General features: G+C 40.6%; 1 protein-coding gene across 1 annotated transcript in view; it reads right to left on the reverse strand.

Annotated features, from left to right (window-relative positions):
- Positions 1-20269, reverse strand: part of col12a1b (collagen, type XII, alpha 1b) — a 169951-nt gene that overhangs the window by 71128 nt on the left and 78554 nt on the right. The window contains exons 29-39 of the mRNA XM_079645353.1: positions 18952-19084; positions 18748-18765; positions 17041-17180; positions 10752-10881; positions 7937-8076; positions 6991-7120; positions 6418-6557; positions 5909-6038; positions 4337-4476; positions 2952-3081; positions 2144-2301 (exon numbers count right to left, since the gene is read on the reverse strand). Coding sequence (XP_079501479.1) covers positions 2144-2301; positions 2952-3081; positions 4337-4476; positions 5909-6038; positions 6418-6557; positions 6991-7120; positions 7937-8076; positions 10752-10881; positions 17041-17180; positions 18748-18765; positions 18952-19084 — 1389 coding nt within the window. The remainder of the gene's footprint in view (positions 1-2143; positions 2302-2951; positions 3082-4336; positions 4477-5908; positions 6039-6417; positions 6558-6990; positions 7121-7936; positions 8077-10751; positions 10882-17040; positions 17181-18747; positions 18766-18951; positions 19085-20269) is intronic.

The raw sequence follows: 20269 nt of genomic DNA on the forward strand, positions 1-20269 counted from the left end.
TTTCTCAGTTGAATGTTCTGCGTGCCCAGATTTCTTGGACACAGGTCCAAACTGTCTCAAACAGAAACAGGAAGAGAAACAGAAGAAGTTTGAAGACAAAGAGCAGAAATATTCTCCGTCCAAAACGTTCCAGTAAATCACCAAAGCTTCTGCTGCGAGTATAAATCTGATTTGCGTCCGCTTAATCTAATAGTAAGTCCTGAAATCTTGCCAATAAGAAGATCTCTCTCCAAGTCAAATCAACTCATGCACGACATTCCTCAAACCGAGTGAGATTACCTCAATACACTGTCACTGCTTTAAGCCCGCGTCACACTTTTACCGAAATTGACACCAGATGGACACACGAATATGGAATTGTGAACTTGGTCAACAGCGAAGCAACAGCGAAGCAAGTACGATGCCTACAGACGGCCACACGACGGCACCCGGACCACGCACGGAAATATGGTCGTAGACGTTACTGATGATTTAGAATATATCCAGACTCAACGTGAGAGCTTGTGTCTATTCGGGGTTGCTAACATTCAAACATACACTTTATTCTTTACTTTCTCTGTATTTATATGTAAATTAGAAGATATCATGTTGTTTCCATAGCAACAACAACTTCCTGTCAACAGCGTAAAATCGCCTTCAAAATAAAAGCATCTAAATAAAAGCAGGAAGTTAAACTAAATTACATTTAAGACATACAACTGCAACGAAAGTAACAAAAACAATGTAATATTTGGAGTGTTATTTACATAATCTGTTTACATGATTTTGTTGTGCAATAAATGCAATCTCGATGTCATCGTACTATAATGCGATGGCAACACGACGGCATTGCGAGGACTTCACGTAGTCGTGTTGCCTTCCTAAGACAACCGGGCAGCTTCTTGTTTCCTTCGTATTGTCTTCGTTTGGCGAAAAATGCCCGATGGCACCGATGGTCACACGAAGTCAAGACAAAGATGAAACGATTTGACAAGGTGCCCTCTCGAGTGCCTTACGAAGGGCAAAATGGACTCACAAATTCAACACGAAAATGAACCTTCTCAAGGTCCTTCGGCAATATTTTGGCATTCCAAAGATTTTGCCACCGCTCACGAAGTTGCTGCCAGAGCCTGAGAAACTCCACCGGCGGTCATACGACGGCTTAAGATGCCCTCACGAATGGCCCCATGTTGTTACGATCAGAGCCGAATTTGAACATTTCCCTTGTCGTGTTTCCATCTGGTGTCGATTTCGGGACAGTGTGACGCGGGCTCTATGGAGAACAGTAGAAACTGCCTCTGCAATGTTTCACATCAGCGGTTATAAAACGTACATTTCTTAAAATGTTCCAACCGTTTTCATCTTTTGATATAACTCTTTTTCCTGGACAGCAAAGAAGGTTTTTTCCCCGGAAACATGCGTAACCATCTCAAGCTGCTGGCTTTTCTCCGTTTGTGTTGAGAAAACTTGAATTCAAGGCCAAAAAGAAAAAGATTATCCTTCAATATGAGAGAGGACATAAAGAACTTTTCCAGAAGAGTGAGCAGAACAGAAGCAGGCCTGTTCCTCCGAATAATAAGAAAGGCTTTGTATTTTGCATGCAACGATCAAATGTGGTTCTTAACTTGACTTTTTTTTAAACTTATTTGCAGTGTTGTTCCTAAACCTGCTATGTGTTGAAGTTGCACATTGTTATTATTATTTATTTATTCTATATTTTATTTATATTTTTTAATATCCCTGACCTCGTGTAAACTCTCCCCTGACGTAGGTTATGGTAAACTTGTCTAAGAAAACCTAAACTGACCTGTTTCTCTGTTTCTGCTGCTCTGACACCTGCATTTCCTTCCAAGGAATACAAAATCTTCATCTGATCCTAATGTTCCGTTAACCGTCAAGTGGGAACTACGTATTTTTTTCTACGTTCCTGTGTTTTTCTTATTTTCCTGCGATACTGCTATGATTGGCTGGGAATAAGAAAATATGACGGACAGACCGTCTATTTCTAATTATTTTATACTTTTGAGAAAGGGGCCGGTCATATCAGATTATTTTCTTCTCCCTGCTCCTTTTCGGGTAGGGTGTGTTTATAGAGACATGTTCTGTAAACAATTGTTATCCATGAAGTTGTGCAAACCATGAACACATACAAATTAAATTAATATTCCGGTCTCTCTCTCACCACTTCCCGCTCTCCTCCAGCCACAGGGACCCAGGTCACGATGTATTCTCGCACCGTCCCCTCGGCCGCGTCCCAGCGGACGTTCAGAGAGCTCGTCGTGGGGTCGGTCACCTGCAGGTTCCTCGCAAAGCCCAGCGGCTCTGAAACAGGAAGTCAGCGCCAAACAGGAAGTGAGCATTTGGAGCGCACAGCTGTTCGTGTCCAGATGTGTCAGAAAAAGACTGTTTTCTGGCGGCCGTTAGCTGTCAGTGATTCAATTGATGCTGCTTCGTTACCACGGGGGAAAAGAGTCAAATTCGTCTTCACTCGCCAAGCCACATGTCTACATTTCTTTAAAGAATAACATTCAAGTAAAAGATTTGACACTTCTGGTAATACGATGGGGAAGTAGAGCAGAATGTAAGAACAACCATGAAGCAAGTGGTTCCTTTCCCGTAAAAATAAAACTTCAATATCACTAATTTCTATAAATGTTCTTGGTATATATATTACATTTGTTATTTCAATTGTTTCCCTCTTTTTCTGCTTTCTTACTGTGTCTCTACCTTGAGCTTTCACTATCCATCAACTGTTATACTCTGCACTTAATATCTACCATTTATTTATATTCTTAATGCATGTGCAATGCCTTGTTAACATGCTGCTGTAACAAAACAACAATCAAATGATCAATTAACTCTTATCTTTATCAATCTGTGTGACGATTCCTTGGAGGTTCGGGTGCTTTTTTCAGGTTTGTTCAAGCTCTAGAACTCGTAGAAATCAAACGTTTAAAAGTTTAAACACTGACTTGTCTTCCCGATGTCGCTGAGGCTCGGCCCGTCTCCCTCGGCGTAAACTGGAACGACAGTGATGGTGTAACGGGTATCCGGAAGCAGCTTCTCCAACACCGTCTTAGTGGTGCTCTCTGACACTTGCTCCTACACACACACACACACACACACACACACACACACACACACACACACACACACACACACACACACACACACACACACACACACACACACACACACACACACACACACACACACACACACACACACACACACACACACACACACACACACACACACACACACACACACACACACACACACACACACACACACACACACACACACACACACACACACACACACACACACACACACACACACACACACAATTAAAACACACTTAAAATATATAAAACTATTCATTACAGATTTAAAAGCGCTTCCGACAAAACGTTTTTTAACATTTCCAAATTATTCGACCCACTCAATTTGTTTAAAAGATATCTTTAACTTAGAAAGTACATACAACCATAATAACTTTTAGGCACATTTATTCATTAAAATGTATAAAAACGTTAGGATTGAACAAATTCAGTCTTAGATCAAACACATTTAAATAATCCCAGGTATTTGCAGGTCTTAATTATCTGTTGTTTTCCTTCTTAACCCCACAATCAACATATACACCCCCACACAAGCCGCACTGAACTCCTCTGGTTAAGTACTTTAACATTTTGGGTAAATGATGTCATCGTCAGAGACCAACGCAGCGTTTCTACGAGACACAAACACGTCCGTCAGCCAGATGTTGTTTCACGCTCTCGACACAATCTCAGAGAGCGGGATTTACAGCCACTTATTCTCTAAAAGCTGCGCTGCAGGAACACAAAGCCCACGTTGACGGATGAAAAAGTGCTTTGGTGCTTTTGTGATGCATGATGGGATTATCCTGTCAGAGAGGGGGACGTCACTTTGATCGTTTTGGGTCTGAATTCAAACACTGTCTGACTTTTATCTTCGCTTCTGCTGCAGAACTGGGACATTTTGAAGCTTGAAAATGGAAAAAACTGACTAACCAGCTGTTTTTGTATACATCTTTTTTACTGCAAGCATTGAGAGGTTTCCCCCTGATTTGAAGTGTAAAAATCAGAAAGCATGACGTCACTAAGTCTCCGCTAAAAAGCCACCTCTTTTTGACATCTTGTAGATTGTTGCTTTTAAATGGTCTACTGTTTGAACTTGTACTTGTTTTATGGTGTGTGAGCTGAGCTGTGGGACTTCTGTTTGTTTTGTTTGTTTATCTGTCTGTACAGCACTTTGGTCTGGAGCTTCTAAAGTGCATTTGATCGAATTTTATAAATAAAAAGTATTATAATGATGAAATAAAGAGTTTTACCACGATGTCCGGGCCTCCGTCCACGGGGCTGTAGATCACTTTGTATCCCTGCACGTTCCCATCAGCTGGGCTCCAGCTCACCGTCAGGGTGGTGATGGAGGGGTCGATCACCTGCATGTTGCCCACGCCGCTCAACGGCACTACGGCAGGGAAATGACATTCATATTATATTATATATAATAATATATATATATATATTATTACAGACTTTCAGGTGGAAGCAGTGGAGAACAAATACTTAGTTGCTGTACTTAAGTACATGTCTCTGGTATCAGTACTTTACTCCACTACTTATTTTCCTTATGACTTTTTACTTTGACTTCTTATATGTTGAACACAAATACCTGAACTTTCTACTTCTTACATGTTGAACTCAAATACCTGTACTTTCTACTTCTTACATGTTGAACCCAAATACCTGTACTTTCTACTTCTTACATGTTGAACTCAAATACCTGTACTTTCTACTTCTTACATGTTGAACACAAATACCTGTACTTTCTACTTCTTACATGTTGAACCCAAATACCTGTACTTTCTACTTCTTACATGTTGAACCCAAATACCTGTACTTTCTACTTCTTACATTTTGAACACAAATACCTGTACTTTCTACTTCTTACATGTTGAACTCAAATACCTGTACTTTCTACTTCTCACATGTTGAACACAAATACCTGTACTTTCTACTTCTTACATGTTGAACACAAATACCTGTACTTTCTACTTCTTACATGTTGAACACAAATACCTGTACTTTCTACTTCTTACATGTTGAACTCAAATACCTGTACTTTCTACTTCTCACATGTTGAACACAAATACCTGTACTTTCTACTTCTTACATGTTGAACTCAAATACCTGTACTTTCTACTTCTCACATGTTGAACTCAAATACCTGTACTTTCTACTTCTCTCATTTTCCAAACAGGCTGGTTCCTTTAGTCTGAATGTTTGTTTGGTGGCGTGATCATTATTATTTAGAGTCATTGCGTGCCTATTGATTTGAACACGATCCGTGTATCCATCATTTCCTGGTCTTCTCTAAAGAAGAGGGACCAATGGAAACGTTGTCATGTTGCTGTTGGTCACCATGGAAACATTCATTAGCTAACAATGACATTATTGTTCTATTAATATAAAGGGAGGTCAGGTACTCTTTAAAACAGCTGCTAGTTATTGGTACTTTTTACTGAAGTACATTTCAAAGCCTCTTTACTTTCACTTGAGTAAAGAAGTTTAGTCAGTACTTCTACTTTCACCAGAGTATTTTTAAACACGAGTATCTGTACTTCTACTTGAGGAAAGGATGTGTGTAATTTTGCCATCTCTGATTTTAATCCACATTTTCCGGTGTCTTTTTTTTCCGTTTTATCAATTTCTTTCGACAGTTCCGGACCTGTCATTTTTTTGACTTTTTTTAGAATCTTAGAAAATAAGATAGACATATTAAGTATGTAGATACAGCTTGTATAGGTTAAGCGTTTTGAGAACCAGGAAAAGCACTAAATAAATAAATAACATGTCATATTATTATAGTTGCTGAACGTGTAAAATAAGAGGTAACCTACGTGTCTTCCCGTTCTCTGACTGGCGCCTCCCCTCTCTGGCGGGATACACCGGCAGCACGGAGACGGTGTACGGCGTGTCGGACAGAAGGTTCCTCAGGATGATGTTCGTGGTTCCTGCGGGGACTTGCTCCTGTTCACAGAGATTCAGAATAAAGAGTCATTCAGATCAGAAGTCTCCTAACAGGCTGCCGGATCTGTTTCCGTCCGGAAAAATATGTCAAAGTCCGACAAATTCAAATCTCTCGGGTCAAAATGTCGGATACAAAAAGATCCCCCTTTAAGCACAAAATTAAGCCAATTAAAAACAGGCAATTAACCAATTAAGACAATCTGAGCAGCAGACCTACATGTATTTTTGTAGCAGTTAAATAGTTGTTATTGTGTCATCAGAGAATATGTCGGCTAAAAGCTGCAGGAACTTCTTTCTGTTGAGATGTACAGCGAAGTATTTTATGTATAAATACGTATTTTTCCGTGACTTTGTGATTAATTCTTCCTCAAAGTCTCACCATCTCCTCCCGGCCCCCGGCTGCAGGAACGAAGAACACTTTGTAGAGTCGGACGGCTCCATCCGCGGGGTCCCAGTTGACCTTCAGAGAGGTCATGGTGGGGTCGCTCACCCGCAGGTTCTTCACCCCCCCCAGAGGTCCTGGACAAGTTCAGAGATCAGATCAGATAAAGTGGATCGTTATTCATCCCCGTGGGGAAATTCAGTAATTAATCAGCAACAGAGATTAGAGATGGATATGAATTAATGTGGATTGTGTATACATAGGTATATACATATTTGTATATATTTGTAGTTTTTGGTATTCGTGATTGTGGGAAACGGTATTTCAATCACAAACTAAAAGATTGACAATAAAGATGACTTTGACTTTGACTAATAAAATTAAAGATACAATTCAAATGAACATACTGTATATACGTATTTGGGTCATATATAAATATAAGATGAGATGTATGTGTGTCGGTAATAGTTATTGTGAAACAGAGTGTATTTTATGTCTAAGAACAATATTGTTTAACTTTCACAAGGTCGGACTTTCTAGGACTTGTTTCCGTCAGCGTTGTCGCCTTACGTGTCTTGCCGTTCTCGGTCATGGTCTTGCCGTCTCTGCCGGGGTAAACAGGAACCAGAGAGACGGAGTAGAGCGTGTCGGGCTGCAGGGAGCGGAGCACGGTGCTGGTGGTTCCTGCAGACACTGTTTCCTGAAGCAAACAAATCACACACATCAGCTGCTGACACACACACACTCACACACACACACACACACACACACACACACTGACACACTGACACACACTGACACACACACACTGACAGACAGAGACACTGACAGACAGAGACACGCAGCTATGGCAGGATGATCAGCTTCAAGAAGGCCTTTCTGCACACGTGCATGTCTTAATCAAAGATAATGTTTAAGTTCAAACCCCTTGTTGTTAAACACCAACTCTGTGGGATGTATACCGTTAATAACAGTGCGATGTATACCTGGCTTCTATGTCTTCAGAACTCGGTGTTTTCATGCATGCTTCTTAGTTAACTGTGGCTCTTTACTGCTGTAACAAACGTACATTTCCCCTCCGTGGGACGAATAAAGGGATTCTGACTCTTTAGTCCGACACACTGCGGAGAGCCGTAGAGGTTAGTCGGATGGGTTTAATGCTTTCTTCAAAACAACTAAGCACTTGTTCTTATCGCAAAGGTTCAAGGTTAGTTCAAGGACACTTCAAAGTGCTTCACATAGGCATTTAACACATAATAATGAAAAACAAAACTAACAAAGACAATTCATAAAAGCGATAAAATACTGGCTGCAGCTAAAAGTGCATGGTTCGGCTTAAAGGACCTCAGGATAGGCTGCTTTAAAGCAAAGGACTTCAAAGGTCTCCTTTTAGGCAAAATGCACTTTTCGATGTCTTTAAATAATCTTCAAATCTTTAAAATGTCCTGTCTTCATGCACAAAGGTACAACATGTCTTCCTGTTCCCTACACAGGAAGTAGTTCCTACCAGTCCTACCATGCTCTCAGCTCCTCCTGCAGCGGGGACATAGATCACTCTGTACTCCTTCACTCGGCCGTCAGCCGGCTCCCAGCGAGCGTTCAGAGTCGTCATGGTGGGGTTCAACACCTGCAGGTTCCTCACCCCCCCCAGGGGCTCTGAGCGGGAGCAAACACAGCTGCTTACTACCAACACTTTATACACACATATGGCAGGGCAAGTTTATTTACATAGCACTTTTCAACACAAGGCAATTCAAAGTGCTTTGCTAAAGACATTAAGAACATGAAACACATCAGAAACATTGAAAAGCAAAGAAATTAAAACATGGATAACAGTTACAGTGCAGTGTACTGTGAGATGTGAATAGTTCCATTAAAAGCAAAGAGGAAAGTCTTCAGCCTGGATGTAAAAGTAGTCAGAGTTGCAGCGGACCTGCGATTTGATAATCTCCCTCACCACATGCTCACACCCCTCTACGTCTAGTCTTCCTGTGAACTCATAGTTCTTTTGACACTCCTCTCATCCTTCTCTTTCATCCATTGTGCATCCCCAGAGAACACATGTTCCTGTTTCACTGTCACCTGAACCCATCTGAATGTGCTTTAAGCCATACTAGTGAGTATTCTAGGGATGTAACGATATATCGAATATCGCGGTAAATAGATCTCTCCATCCCGTCGTGAGACTGAATGTAATAAAAATGTTTTTTTAAACCTTTATTTAACCAGATGGTCCCATTGAGATCATCAATCTCTTTTTCAAGGGAGACCTGTCCAACATGGTTACAACATGAACATGAAACAACAGATAACACAAAAGGAAGTGGTATTTCCAGGCCTACATGTACATACCTAGAGGCATTGACAAGTACCAACAGTATATTTATATCTGGCCCTGTCAATAAGCCTCACCTTCTTGGCAACAACTGTATTGTATTTGAAGTGGTGGAGAGACAATGCACAGTTTGACCCACTGCTGTCACCCATGGCCAAAGCATATCTCTCTGTCCCAGCAACATCAGTACCAAGCAAGAGAGTTTTTTCTACAGCAGGGGATTTTGTAAACGCCCAAACATCCCAGCTTCTACCTGGAAATGTGGACATGCTCATATTCCTAAAAGATAACCTTGATGATGCTGAGTGAGTGAGTTAGAGTTGAGTTACTTGAAAAACTAAAGTGAAACATGATTTATTCTATTGCAGGGTCTGATTATTATATTGTTGACACTTTAAAATACTACTATCCTACTGAAATGCTGCTCAAATCAGATTTATTATTTAATAAAGAAATTCACATTTTTTTCCTTTATTTTTCAATATCGCGATATTATCGTACCGAGTCTTTGGTATCGTTACATCCCTAGAGTTTAGTTTCTGGAAGGAGGCATACCTATTCCAGTGACTAACAGCTGCTGTGAGGCATATCAGCAGAAAAGGGTCTTTGAATCTAGGATTATTCAAAGTCTGGGGGGAAATAACATGAAATATAACACAGTATCAGGTCAGGAAGAGTTCAGCTACGCACGCAGTTTGAGGAGTAGATAAGCTCTATAGGCATTACTCTATTGACTGCTTTGCTGCAAGGCCATGTGTCTCTTATAATCAGGGGTGAACATATTAACTGGTACGCACGCGCGGCAACAATCTGAAATGCGTACAGTCACTTGTGTCACAAAGCGCATTTGCGTACCGACGTACTTGTGACGCTTTTCCAGAAGGCGGTTAGATCACCGGACGACAGAGTCGGTCTCCGTGTGCACAGACAGGGCTGCTGTTAACGTTGGTCTGTACAACGGGATTGTGGGGGCCGGGGCTAGTGGATCGCCGGAGCTGTTAGATTAACATTAACATGCTTATTGTAGTTCTAAGTGCAATGCCTTGCCGCCTGTAGCACCGTCCTTGATGGAGCATATGTGTGGGCAGGAAAGGAGTGAGCAGAGAGTAGAGTAGTTGTCGATTCTTGTTCTGTTTTCTGTGAATATCTGCTTCACCCTCTCAGACTTTCAGTTGCGCGCTACTAAAGAGACGTGTTACCATGGAAACCAAACAATGGTGTAGCTGTATTAAAGTCCGAGTGGAAACAGTCCTGAGTAAATCTGATTTTAGGGATTGTGCCAAAACTACGCCAACCGGCTGCGGAGGGAGACTCCCCCCCCCCCCCCCCCCCCCCTTCACTGGAGAACTGCGCTAAAACAGCTGATCACAACGTTCACGCTCTGTGGTCACGAAGTACTCCACTAGCCCCCCAACCCCCCCGTTGACGTTAGAGTACCAAAGAGTACTGAGAGTACGTTAGACGTTAGACGTTAGAGTACTGACTCCAGGTACTCATCTGAGAAAGTCATGTGCAGCCCTGCTTATGATGCTGTTCAGCGACATCATATTTAACTCCAACCATCTCTGTGTTGATTCTTCTTTGTCTTATTCTTTAATGTTGTGTTACGTCAGAACTGGAACTCTCTTCCCACTCAAATCAAAGACAAACACACCCCACCTTTAGAGCTCACTTAAAAACATGTGTGTTCCACGTTGTGATCGTGGACCCCTGGTTTCTGTCATGGTTGTGACGTGCTCTATGTGACATGTATGTAGTAACGTGTGTTTGCATGTTATTCTTCTCTTGTATCCTTTCACCTCCATCTACTTGTCTTTCATCCTTTCTTCATAACTGATGCTGGTGATGTGTTGTGATTTTAAAAAGGTGTCTGTCATCATCTGGAAACAGCTGGAGATGAGCAATGTTAGCTAAAGCTGCTCCATTTACAGTTTGTGTGGCAGTTGATCAACGGGACTCTCCACGACACTCTGAGCAAACACACTGTGTCTCTTACTGGTCTGTCCCTCTCCGGAGATGTCTCTGCTGACTCCTGTCGGATAAACGGCTGCCACCGTGATGGAGTACTGGGTTTCTGGATCCAGCTTCTGCAGGATCACGCTCGTCTTCTTCCCGCCAACCTGCGTCTGTGGACAGGAAACAGGAAGTCAGCTAAATGCTTAATATCTCTTCAGAGCGACACGGCGTGCATCAACAGAGAGACGAGGCAGACGCAGCTCGGACAGGCGTTCACCGTCTCTGTCCTTTAATGAACACGAGCTGCAACCGCTTCAGGATCTCTTCTACTTTTTCTCCCAAAACAAACTATATTTGATCATTAACTATTATTTATAACGCATAAAAAGATATGTAGTCTTCCTTTACATTTGCTTTATTCCCAACGTGGACATTTACTATATCGACATTCTTGGAGCATTATCCCATGAAATCCACTGTGAGTTACAGCAAGATGTGGAAATGTACGATTTGGGTGCAGCTGGTTTATAGCTATTCTTCTTCCTGGCAGTTCACGATATCTTCAAATGAAATAGCATTTATCATCATATATAGAACCACACCTTAAATGATATATAGTTTTCTGTATATTCGTACCATTCCCAAAGTGGACATTTACCATTTTCCCACGTTTCCCATCATATTCCTTTGTGAGTTACAGCAAGACCATCTGGTTCACAACCGTTATCCCTCTCAACCGTCAATACACTTCATAATAAACTAACATTTATCAGAAACGTAGATCTGCACCGTAAATAATATATCGTTTTCTGTATATTTGCACTATTCCCAACGTGGACATTTACCTTTTTCCTTCATTTTCTGAGCATTTTCCCATTATATTCCACTGTGAGTTACAGCAAGGCCACCTGGTTCACAACCGTTATCCCTCTCAACCGTCACTACACTTCATAATAAACTAACATTTATCAGAAGCGTAGAACTGCACCTAACCCTCAAGACCACCTGGTTTATCGTTATAATTCCTCAAAACACTTCACTATATTTACCAATAGAACATCATAGATCATCAGCGTAGATCTGCACCTTAAATAATATATAGTTTTCTGTATATTTGCACTATTCCCAATGTGGACATTTACTTTTTTCCTTAATTTCCTGAGCATTTTCCCATTATATTCCTTTGTGAGTTACAGCAAGGCCACCTGGTTCACAACCATTATCCCTCTCGACCGTCACTACACTTCATAATAAACTATCAATCAATCAATGTTTATTTATATAGCCCAATATCACAAATGTTACATTTGTCTCAGTGGACTTCACAAACTAACATTTATCATTAGCGTAGAACAACACCTTAAATAATATATAGTTTTCTGTATATTCGTACCATTCCCAAAGTGGACATTTACCATTTTCCCACGTTTCCCGTTATATTCAGTTACAGCAAGACCACCTGGTTCACAACCATTATCCCTCTCAACCGTCACTACACTTCATAATAAACTAACATTTATCAGAAGCGTAGAACTGCACCTAACCCTAACCCTAGAGACCACCTGGTTTATCGTTATAATTCCTCGAAACACTTCACTATATTTACCAATAGAACATCGTAGATCATCAGCGTAGATCTGCACCTAGTCCATTATAATCGTTTCCCAAAGTGGACCTTTTCCTACGTTTCCCATTATATTCCTTTGTGACTCAAAGCAAGACCACCTGGTTCACAACCATTATCCCTCTCAACCGCCACTACACTTCATAATAAAATCAAATGTGTCATCCGCAGCGAGCAGCACCTAAAGTCTTCCACTAATATTCACATTATTCCCAATCCTATCTTCTGTTTCCCTACATCTCTCCGCGCAGTGAGCCGACTCTGATCTGCACAAACAAGTGACATCATCGCCTGCTGTCAGAGAAGAGACGACGACACGACGGCAGCTGCTCTGCGTCCGGGATCAGACGAGCTTCAGCCAGATTCAAAACCGCTGACATCATGATTCCCACTGTCATAACATCTCAGGGACACAACCAAATTCCTCTCGTACGTTTTCCTTTCAGCTTATTTCCACGTGGAGTCACGCTGCAGGAATGTGAGACACCGAAGATCCAAACAAAACGTCAAAAAGTGACAAAGGGCTCGGAGACAGAGCTGGAGGGGAGCTGCTGAAATCCTTCAGGACGTCTCCGAGCATCTCGAGAGATTTGAAAGCCAAACCTGGACTGACCACGCTGACGATGGAATGATGGGGAGTCTCATTAGAGGAGGATTTCAGATCACAGTTCATCGATCTGAGGAAACACCAAATATGTGTTTTGTCTTCAACGTCATGTTGAAGACAAAACACATATTTAGTGTTTCCTCAGATCGTAGGAGTCGATCCAGACTGGGAGACATTTGACTTTGAGAGGAACAACTTTTCGATTACATTTATCCGATTTATTTATTAAATGTTTAGTTATTTAAATTTTTGTTTACCAAAATATAACTTTGGTAGTTTGTTGGGTAACATTTTGGTGAATCCTGTTTTTTAAAGCTTGTGTTCAAGGAAGTTTTTTTTTTTTTTTAAAGCACCAAAAAGCCCATCCCTTATTGGGGGATTAGTCTAAGTGTAAGTCTTTAACACGTGTAGTTTTTTAGTTTATCACGTTTTTTTGGTTAAAAGAAATGTGTCCGTCTTTAATTATTGGGTCAAATTGCAGAAATGTGCAGGTAGTATTCATGCAATACAAAATGAGCGTTGTTATATTCAAAGCACTTCTGCGTTTCTTTAAAGTTGTCGTTACCTTTGGACCTTAAATCCAAAAAGCAACACTATTTTTTCAGCGAACATCTGATTCTAAAAAGGGGAATATTGTGAGTTTTGGCTCAAAAAAAGCATGGAAATCCTTAAAGCCCCTGTCACACTGTCCTGAAATTGACACCCGATGGACACACGAATATGGAATTGTGAATTTCGCACGAAGGTGGCCCCGAACCACACACGAAGGCAACATTTACATTACATTTAAGACATACAACTGCAACGAAAGTAACACAAAGTATTATGATACTGTTCTGATATTTTCAGACTTTGTTCTTTACTTTCTCCGTCTTTATATGTAGAAGATATTAAGTTTTCTCCGTCATGTTGTTTCCATAGCAACAACAACTTCCTCGCCTTCAAAATAATATATTATATCCTTTTTAGTTTCACAGAACACAAATTGGGTTATTTACATAATATGTTTACATGATTTTGTTGTGCAATAAAACAGATGGACACACGATAAAGGAAATGTTCAAATTCGGCTCTGATCGGAGAAACATCGGGACATTCGTGAGGGCATCTTAAGCCATCGTATGACCGCCGGTGGAGTTTCTTATGGCTCCGGCAGCAACTTCGTGAGCGGTGGCAAAATCTTTGGCATGCCAAAAAATTGCCGGAAGACCTTGAAGGTTCATTTTCGTGTTGAATTTGTGTGTACATTTTGCCCTTCGTAAGGCCATCGTGAGAGCATCGTGTTATCATCGGTGCCATCGGGCATTCGCCCCGATCAGAGTGAGGACGAATGCCCGATGGCACCGATGATAACAAGATGCCCTCACGATTTAACAAGATGCCCTCACGATTTGACAAGATGCCCTCACGAGTGCCTTACGAAGTTGCCGCTCACAAAGTTGCTGCCGGGGCCTGAGAAACTCCACCGGTGGCTTAAGATGCCCTCACGAACGGCCCGATGTTGTTACGATCAGAGCCGAATTTGAACATTTCCTTTATCGTGTTTCCATCTGGTGTCAATTTCGGGACAGTGTGACGCGGGCTTAAAAGTGGAGGTCAAGACAATAAGTTCTTCAAATGTACTTAAAGATAACTTTTATACTAATTGTACAGAACTAAAGGTTCAATTGCATGAATTTAGTGGAGCTTGTGTCCTTTTTCCTGAAAGAATCATCTATCTTTTCACCAATTCAACTTTTGTTTCAGTCCTTTATAAATAACTTTAACATTCCTTACTCTAAATGATCTGTTCTGCAAAAACTCACGAGGATCAAATCGCCTTTTAATCCTTCAGCTTCTTTCCGTGGTGAGTTTTATGTATTTTTCCCGGTTTGGAACATCCTGAAAGTGTTTCTCCAGAGGGACGGGGAGCCTTCCCATCATTTGAAGCAGATCATAATTGATTTGTCTGTATGACTGCGCTGGGACTCGTAGAGAGTCTTCTGACAGGTTTAAAGCTCCCCATCACATTGAGATATCCATCAATGTGTCATCGAGCGAGCGAGTGGAGGAACGTTGGAGATGTTCCCGGTGGTCTGAGAGCACCAACACACCCCGGGAAGAGCCCAACAAAACCTACCATTGTTCGACTACATCGGGAAAGTCCACCCTAAACAGGAATTCAGCCATATTGTTCTTCTAATCATCAGAAACAGATCAGTGTGTTCAAATAAGTGCAGAGAGAGAGAGATGTGTGTTCTGGTAAACCTCATATTTTATAAAACAGCGCTCGGACTAAATCCAATTCAGGTGTGAAACGTTGGTTCTGCAGAGCGTCTTTAACACAGCTTTAGTTTCAAGATTCAATTCCTCATCCTCATGTGCTCAGCAGCTCCAGTGGAGATATGGCAATGGAAAACTGAAGTCCTCCAACAGAGCAACACGAATAAGTATATAGGACATAAAACTAATAAAACAGATACCATAGGGCAAGAGAATGTTTTGAGATGAGCAAGAAATACAAATAGAGATAGTGCAAGGAGAGTCTATATACACGTACATGGAATACGATATTATGGTAACACTTTATATTAAGGTACACATATTAACCATCAACTAGTTGTTCATTAGCATGCATATTATCACTATATTGGCTCTTTATTAGTCATTATAAAACACTTATTAATGCCTTATTCTACATGACCATATTCTACAAGTAATAAGCCATTAGTTGAGAGTTTTTTCTCAATAACCCTCTAATTAGTGCTGATTTATTGCAAGTAAGGAAGTTGTTTTACATGAGTTTTGGTCTTAATATGCTCTGCTCAATATGGGCCTAATAAGGCAGCAGTACCCCAAGAATAGTAATTCTCCCGTAATAACACTTAACAAATATGATCTATTCTTATGTAACAAGACATGAAACTATAAGTGTAAATAACTCAAAATTAGGTATCTATATCTAAGAATAGGTTTTGGGGTATTGACAGTTCAGCTACCAATAGCAAGGTGATATTGACCTGTATGTTTCATATTTGCACATTTATATATTTGTAAAATGTGTAGTGAAGGTTAGACAGGAAACCGGGTACAGGAAGTAGGAGAAAGTGAACTGAATAGCATGGCAGTAGACATCCATGAGTAGACTGCTACTAATTTCCCCTATGCAACCTGAAGAGTAAAAGGGTCAAGTCCGTCAGAAAGCAATGACTGTAAGTGTACGCCTTACATTTACACTGTAAGGATTAGTAACATGTATTGTGTTTATGTGATGACATTTGGAGATGTAATTAGTGCTGATTTATAGCTAATTTTGAGTTGATTAGACTTAATAAACACGTAGTTTCATGTCTTGTTACATAAGAACAGATGTGTTAAGTGTTATTATGGGAGAATTACTATTCTTGTGGTACTGCTGCTTTATTAGGCCCATATTGAGCAGAGCATAAGACCAAAACTCATGTAACAACTTCCTTACTTACTCTCAAAAAAAACTCTCAACTAATGGCCTAGTACTTGTGGAATACGGTCATGTAGAATAAGGCATTAATAAGTGTTTTATAATGACTAATAAAGAGCCTATATACTGATAATATGCATGTTAATTAACAACTCTTTAATGATTAATTGGTGTACTTTAATATAAACTGTTACTGATATTATTAGAAAAATAATTAGCAAGATGCAAACAGATGGATGTTCGTTAAAAAGTTCAGGTGTTTAATATTCTTTAGCCTCTCATGTGTGTGTTTCTAAGACAGTACTTCACTTTTTAAATGCATATCTTTGAGTAATGCAAAGACATGTTAACCGCCTGCAAACCAAATATTAGCTTCCACTTTTTAATTTGTGCACAAAGCTGTTCGTTTCATACGCCGACGACAGCACCGTATTTATATCTAAACAAAATGTTCGTAGTGTTTTAAATACTTTCAATTGTGCCGTTTATTGCACTTTATTGTGTTCTTTTAAATGCATTTCTTTGTGTTATGCAAAGCGTAGATATCATAATTTGTGCAAACAGCTGGTCGTTGCGTACGCCGACGACAGCACCGTATTTATATCCCAAATGTTCAGTTTGTGTTGCTTTAAATGCTATAAACCCAGCGGTTTACTCACTGTGAGCGGCTCTCCTCCAGTACCGGGCTTGTAGATGATTTTGTAATTCTGCACGGCGCCGGGAGCCGGGTCCCATTTCAGCGTCAGAGAAGACGTGGTGGCGTTAAAAACCCTCAAGTTTTTGGGAGGTTCAGTCGGCACTGGGAGCAAAAAGATAAACCCAGTGAGGAAAAACAGGAACATCAGAGCATGTGTTGGGTTAGCGATGGAGATGATGGTGATGGTGAGGATGAAGATGGCAGTGATGATGATGATGCTCCCACAATGGCGCAGTTTTTAAAATTGCTGTAGGGGTAAATGTTAGGATGAAAGCAGCAAATCAGGAGCAGAGCTGGAGGTCAGTGACTTCTCATTCAGATCCTTTTAAAAGTGTAATATCTTAAAGTCAATATATGTTTTTTATATTATAGTTAGCGCTAAATTGTGCCTGCAGAATCAAAAATGTCCCTTTAGCGTTTAGGCATATCAATTACTTAAAGATTGCAGGACATTTTGAATCAACTTTAAAAATGTGTGATTGTAAAAACATTACTCGAGGCACCTTTCATAACAAACTTAAAGATGATAACGTACTTATTTGGGGGTAATAATGACATTTTGATAATAAAACAAATAAAATGCAGGTTTGTATAGGAGTTGGAGCACTGGTGGGCAAAAGCTACATGCTAATCACGCTACATACAGAGCTAACGAAGCAGCGGGTGGGTATGGCAAGCTGTAAAGCCCCACAGATGGATACAAAACAAAAAACAACTCAAGCGTGATTCACCCACACAGAGATTTGAGTCTCTGGATTTTACATTAAAACACTATTTAAGTGAGTTATGACATAAATTACTGCACAGCTTTCTGGCGTTAGCTAGCTAGCTCACATGTCAGTTAGCATCTAACTCAACAACACTGACTAAAGCAACTTTACACCCGCCAAGTTATTATTAGGTAATAACAGCAGAACAGTGGGGGGGATGTAGTCTAAACTGCAAGTGAAAATATTGTAGCCTACGGGTTATTATCAGTTTAGGTAATGCTAACATGCTAACATGCTAACGACAGGTGTGAAGATAGTCCACTTTACTCTTCTACCATCTATTTGTATACCTACACTGCAGTTTGGTAACGGAGCTAATCTTGTATTTGATTGGACTCAAATGTTTAAATGTGTTCATTTAATTCATTTCTTATTTTAACAGTTACTTTAATCTTGTGTGAACTTGTACTGTCCTGTTTTTCCATCTCACTCTGTTGCTGCTTAAACTCCTGAATTTCCACATAATGAATAGAGGTCCATCTTATCTTCTCTTATTGTATACCGTCCGAACCATTGGCTGAGTTTCGCCAACGACCAAGTGTCCGCAGTAACGTTGCTCGTAAAACAATAGAGCTATAAAGAAGTTTGTTGATTATACACAACATACATTTGATGAGACACTATTTTGAAATACTTGTTGATTGATATCTACAGTTTATTTTGGAATACAGTTGGGGAAATGCTAGATGAAATGATGAAAGGTGAATTTGAGTAAATAAGAAGTTGACTGAGCCCCATCCCTACTTCAGAAACACTGAACAACAATACAAACAACATGCATGAACAACGATGTGAGGTGAACACTGATGGAGGATGAAGTGAAGGAAACGTATTGTTAGGATGAAATGGATTCAAAAACAAAACGATGACGAATCGTGAACCTGTCTTATATCACATACCCTTCGGAGCGTCTAACACTGGAAAGAAACGTTGAGAAAACAACATGTTATTATTTGAACGTCTGTTGGATCATTTAATAATAAACCCTTTCATACATCAAGTGCTTCACATCGACACTTCACAGATCATTGATATCACACAGATTAACAGTAGAAGACATGAAACCATGAAACGTGTTTTCAGGAGAAAGTGAGGATGCTTACGTGTTCTCTCGTTGCCCATCAGGTCTTCGCTCTCGGACTCGTCGGGGTAGATGGCCGTGACGGTGACCGAGTACTCCGTGTCCGGGTCCAAGTTCTGAAGAACGTGAGACGTCTCGTCGCTGTTCAGGATGGCCTGAGGACAGAGAGAGAGAGAAGAGGAAGAAGAAGGAGGGTTTTATGATGTGGAGGAAACCTATGTTTGAGTTGTGTAGCCGGAGAGCCGGTTGGAGAAGATGGGTTTTTGGTTCTAAGAACAAGCGAGAAGACGATGAAGATGAAGAATCAACTTTATTTCTAAAGCACTTTAAAACCTCCAGACCAAAGCGCTGTACAGAGAGACATACAGTCACACAGCTCAGCTCACAAAACAAATAAGTATAAAATCACATAAAAGATACGAACACAAAACAAACCAGAACAAACGTAACATAAAAACAACCGTATAGTAAAAACAACAAACCACTGAAAGCAAACAGAAGCAACATCTACTTCTTTACGAATGCTAAGGAGAAGAAGTGGGTTTAACACGGGATTTAAAAACAGACAGTGTGGGAAGATGAAGAAGATGATGAAGATGAGGAGATGAAGAAGATGGAGAAGATGAAGAAGATGAAGAAGATGAAGAAGAAGTGTTCTATGTGTTGAAGAAGGAGAACAGCCTATGCCTAAGTTGTGTCGTCTGAGAGCCTTTGTGGTTCACTCCAATGGGTTAGAGAAGACGATGAAGATGAGGAAGAAAATAAAGACAAAGACGAAGAACAATAAGAAGGAGAGGACGAAAAAAAGATGAAGGAGACGATGAAGGAGACGATGAAGGAGACGATGAAGGAGAAAAAATGATCAAGGACAAGATGAGGAAGGAGAAGACGAAGGAGAAGACGAAGGAGGAGACGAAGGAGACGATGAAGGAGACGATGAAGGAGACGATGAAGGAGAAGATGATGAGGATGAAGAAAATATGAGGGAGAAGACGAAGGAGAAAAAATGATAAAGGACAAGATGAGGAAGGAGAAGACGAAGGAGAAGACGAAGGAGGTGACGAAGGAGACGATTAAGGAGACGATGAAGGAGACGATGAAGGAGAAGATGATGAGGATGAAGGAGACGATGAAGGAGAAGACGAAGGAGAACAAGAAGGAGAAGACGAAGGAGGAGACGAAGGAGAACAAAAAGGAGAAGACGATGAAGGAGACGATAAAGGAGACGACGAAGGAGAAGACGAAGGAGAAGACGAAGGAGGACACGAAGGAGAAGATGAAGGAGAAGACGAAGGGGAAGATGAAGGAGAAGATGAAGAGGATGAAGGAGACGATGAAGG

The sequence above is a fragment of the Notothenia rossii genome, assembly GCF_949606895.1.
Source record: "Notothenia rossii genome assembly, chromosome: 8".
Taxonomy (NCBI): Eukaryota; Metazoa; Chordata; class Actinopteri; order Perciformes; family Nototheniidae; genus Notothenia; species Notothenia rossii.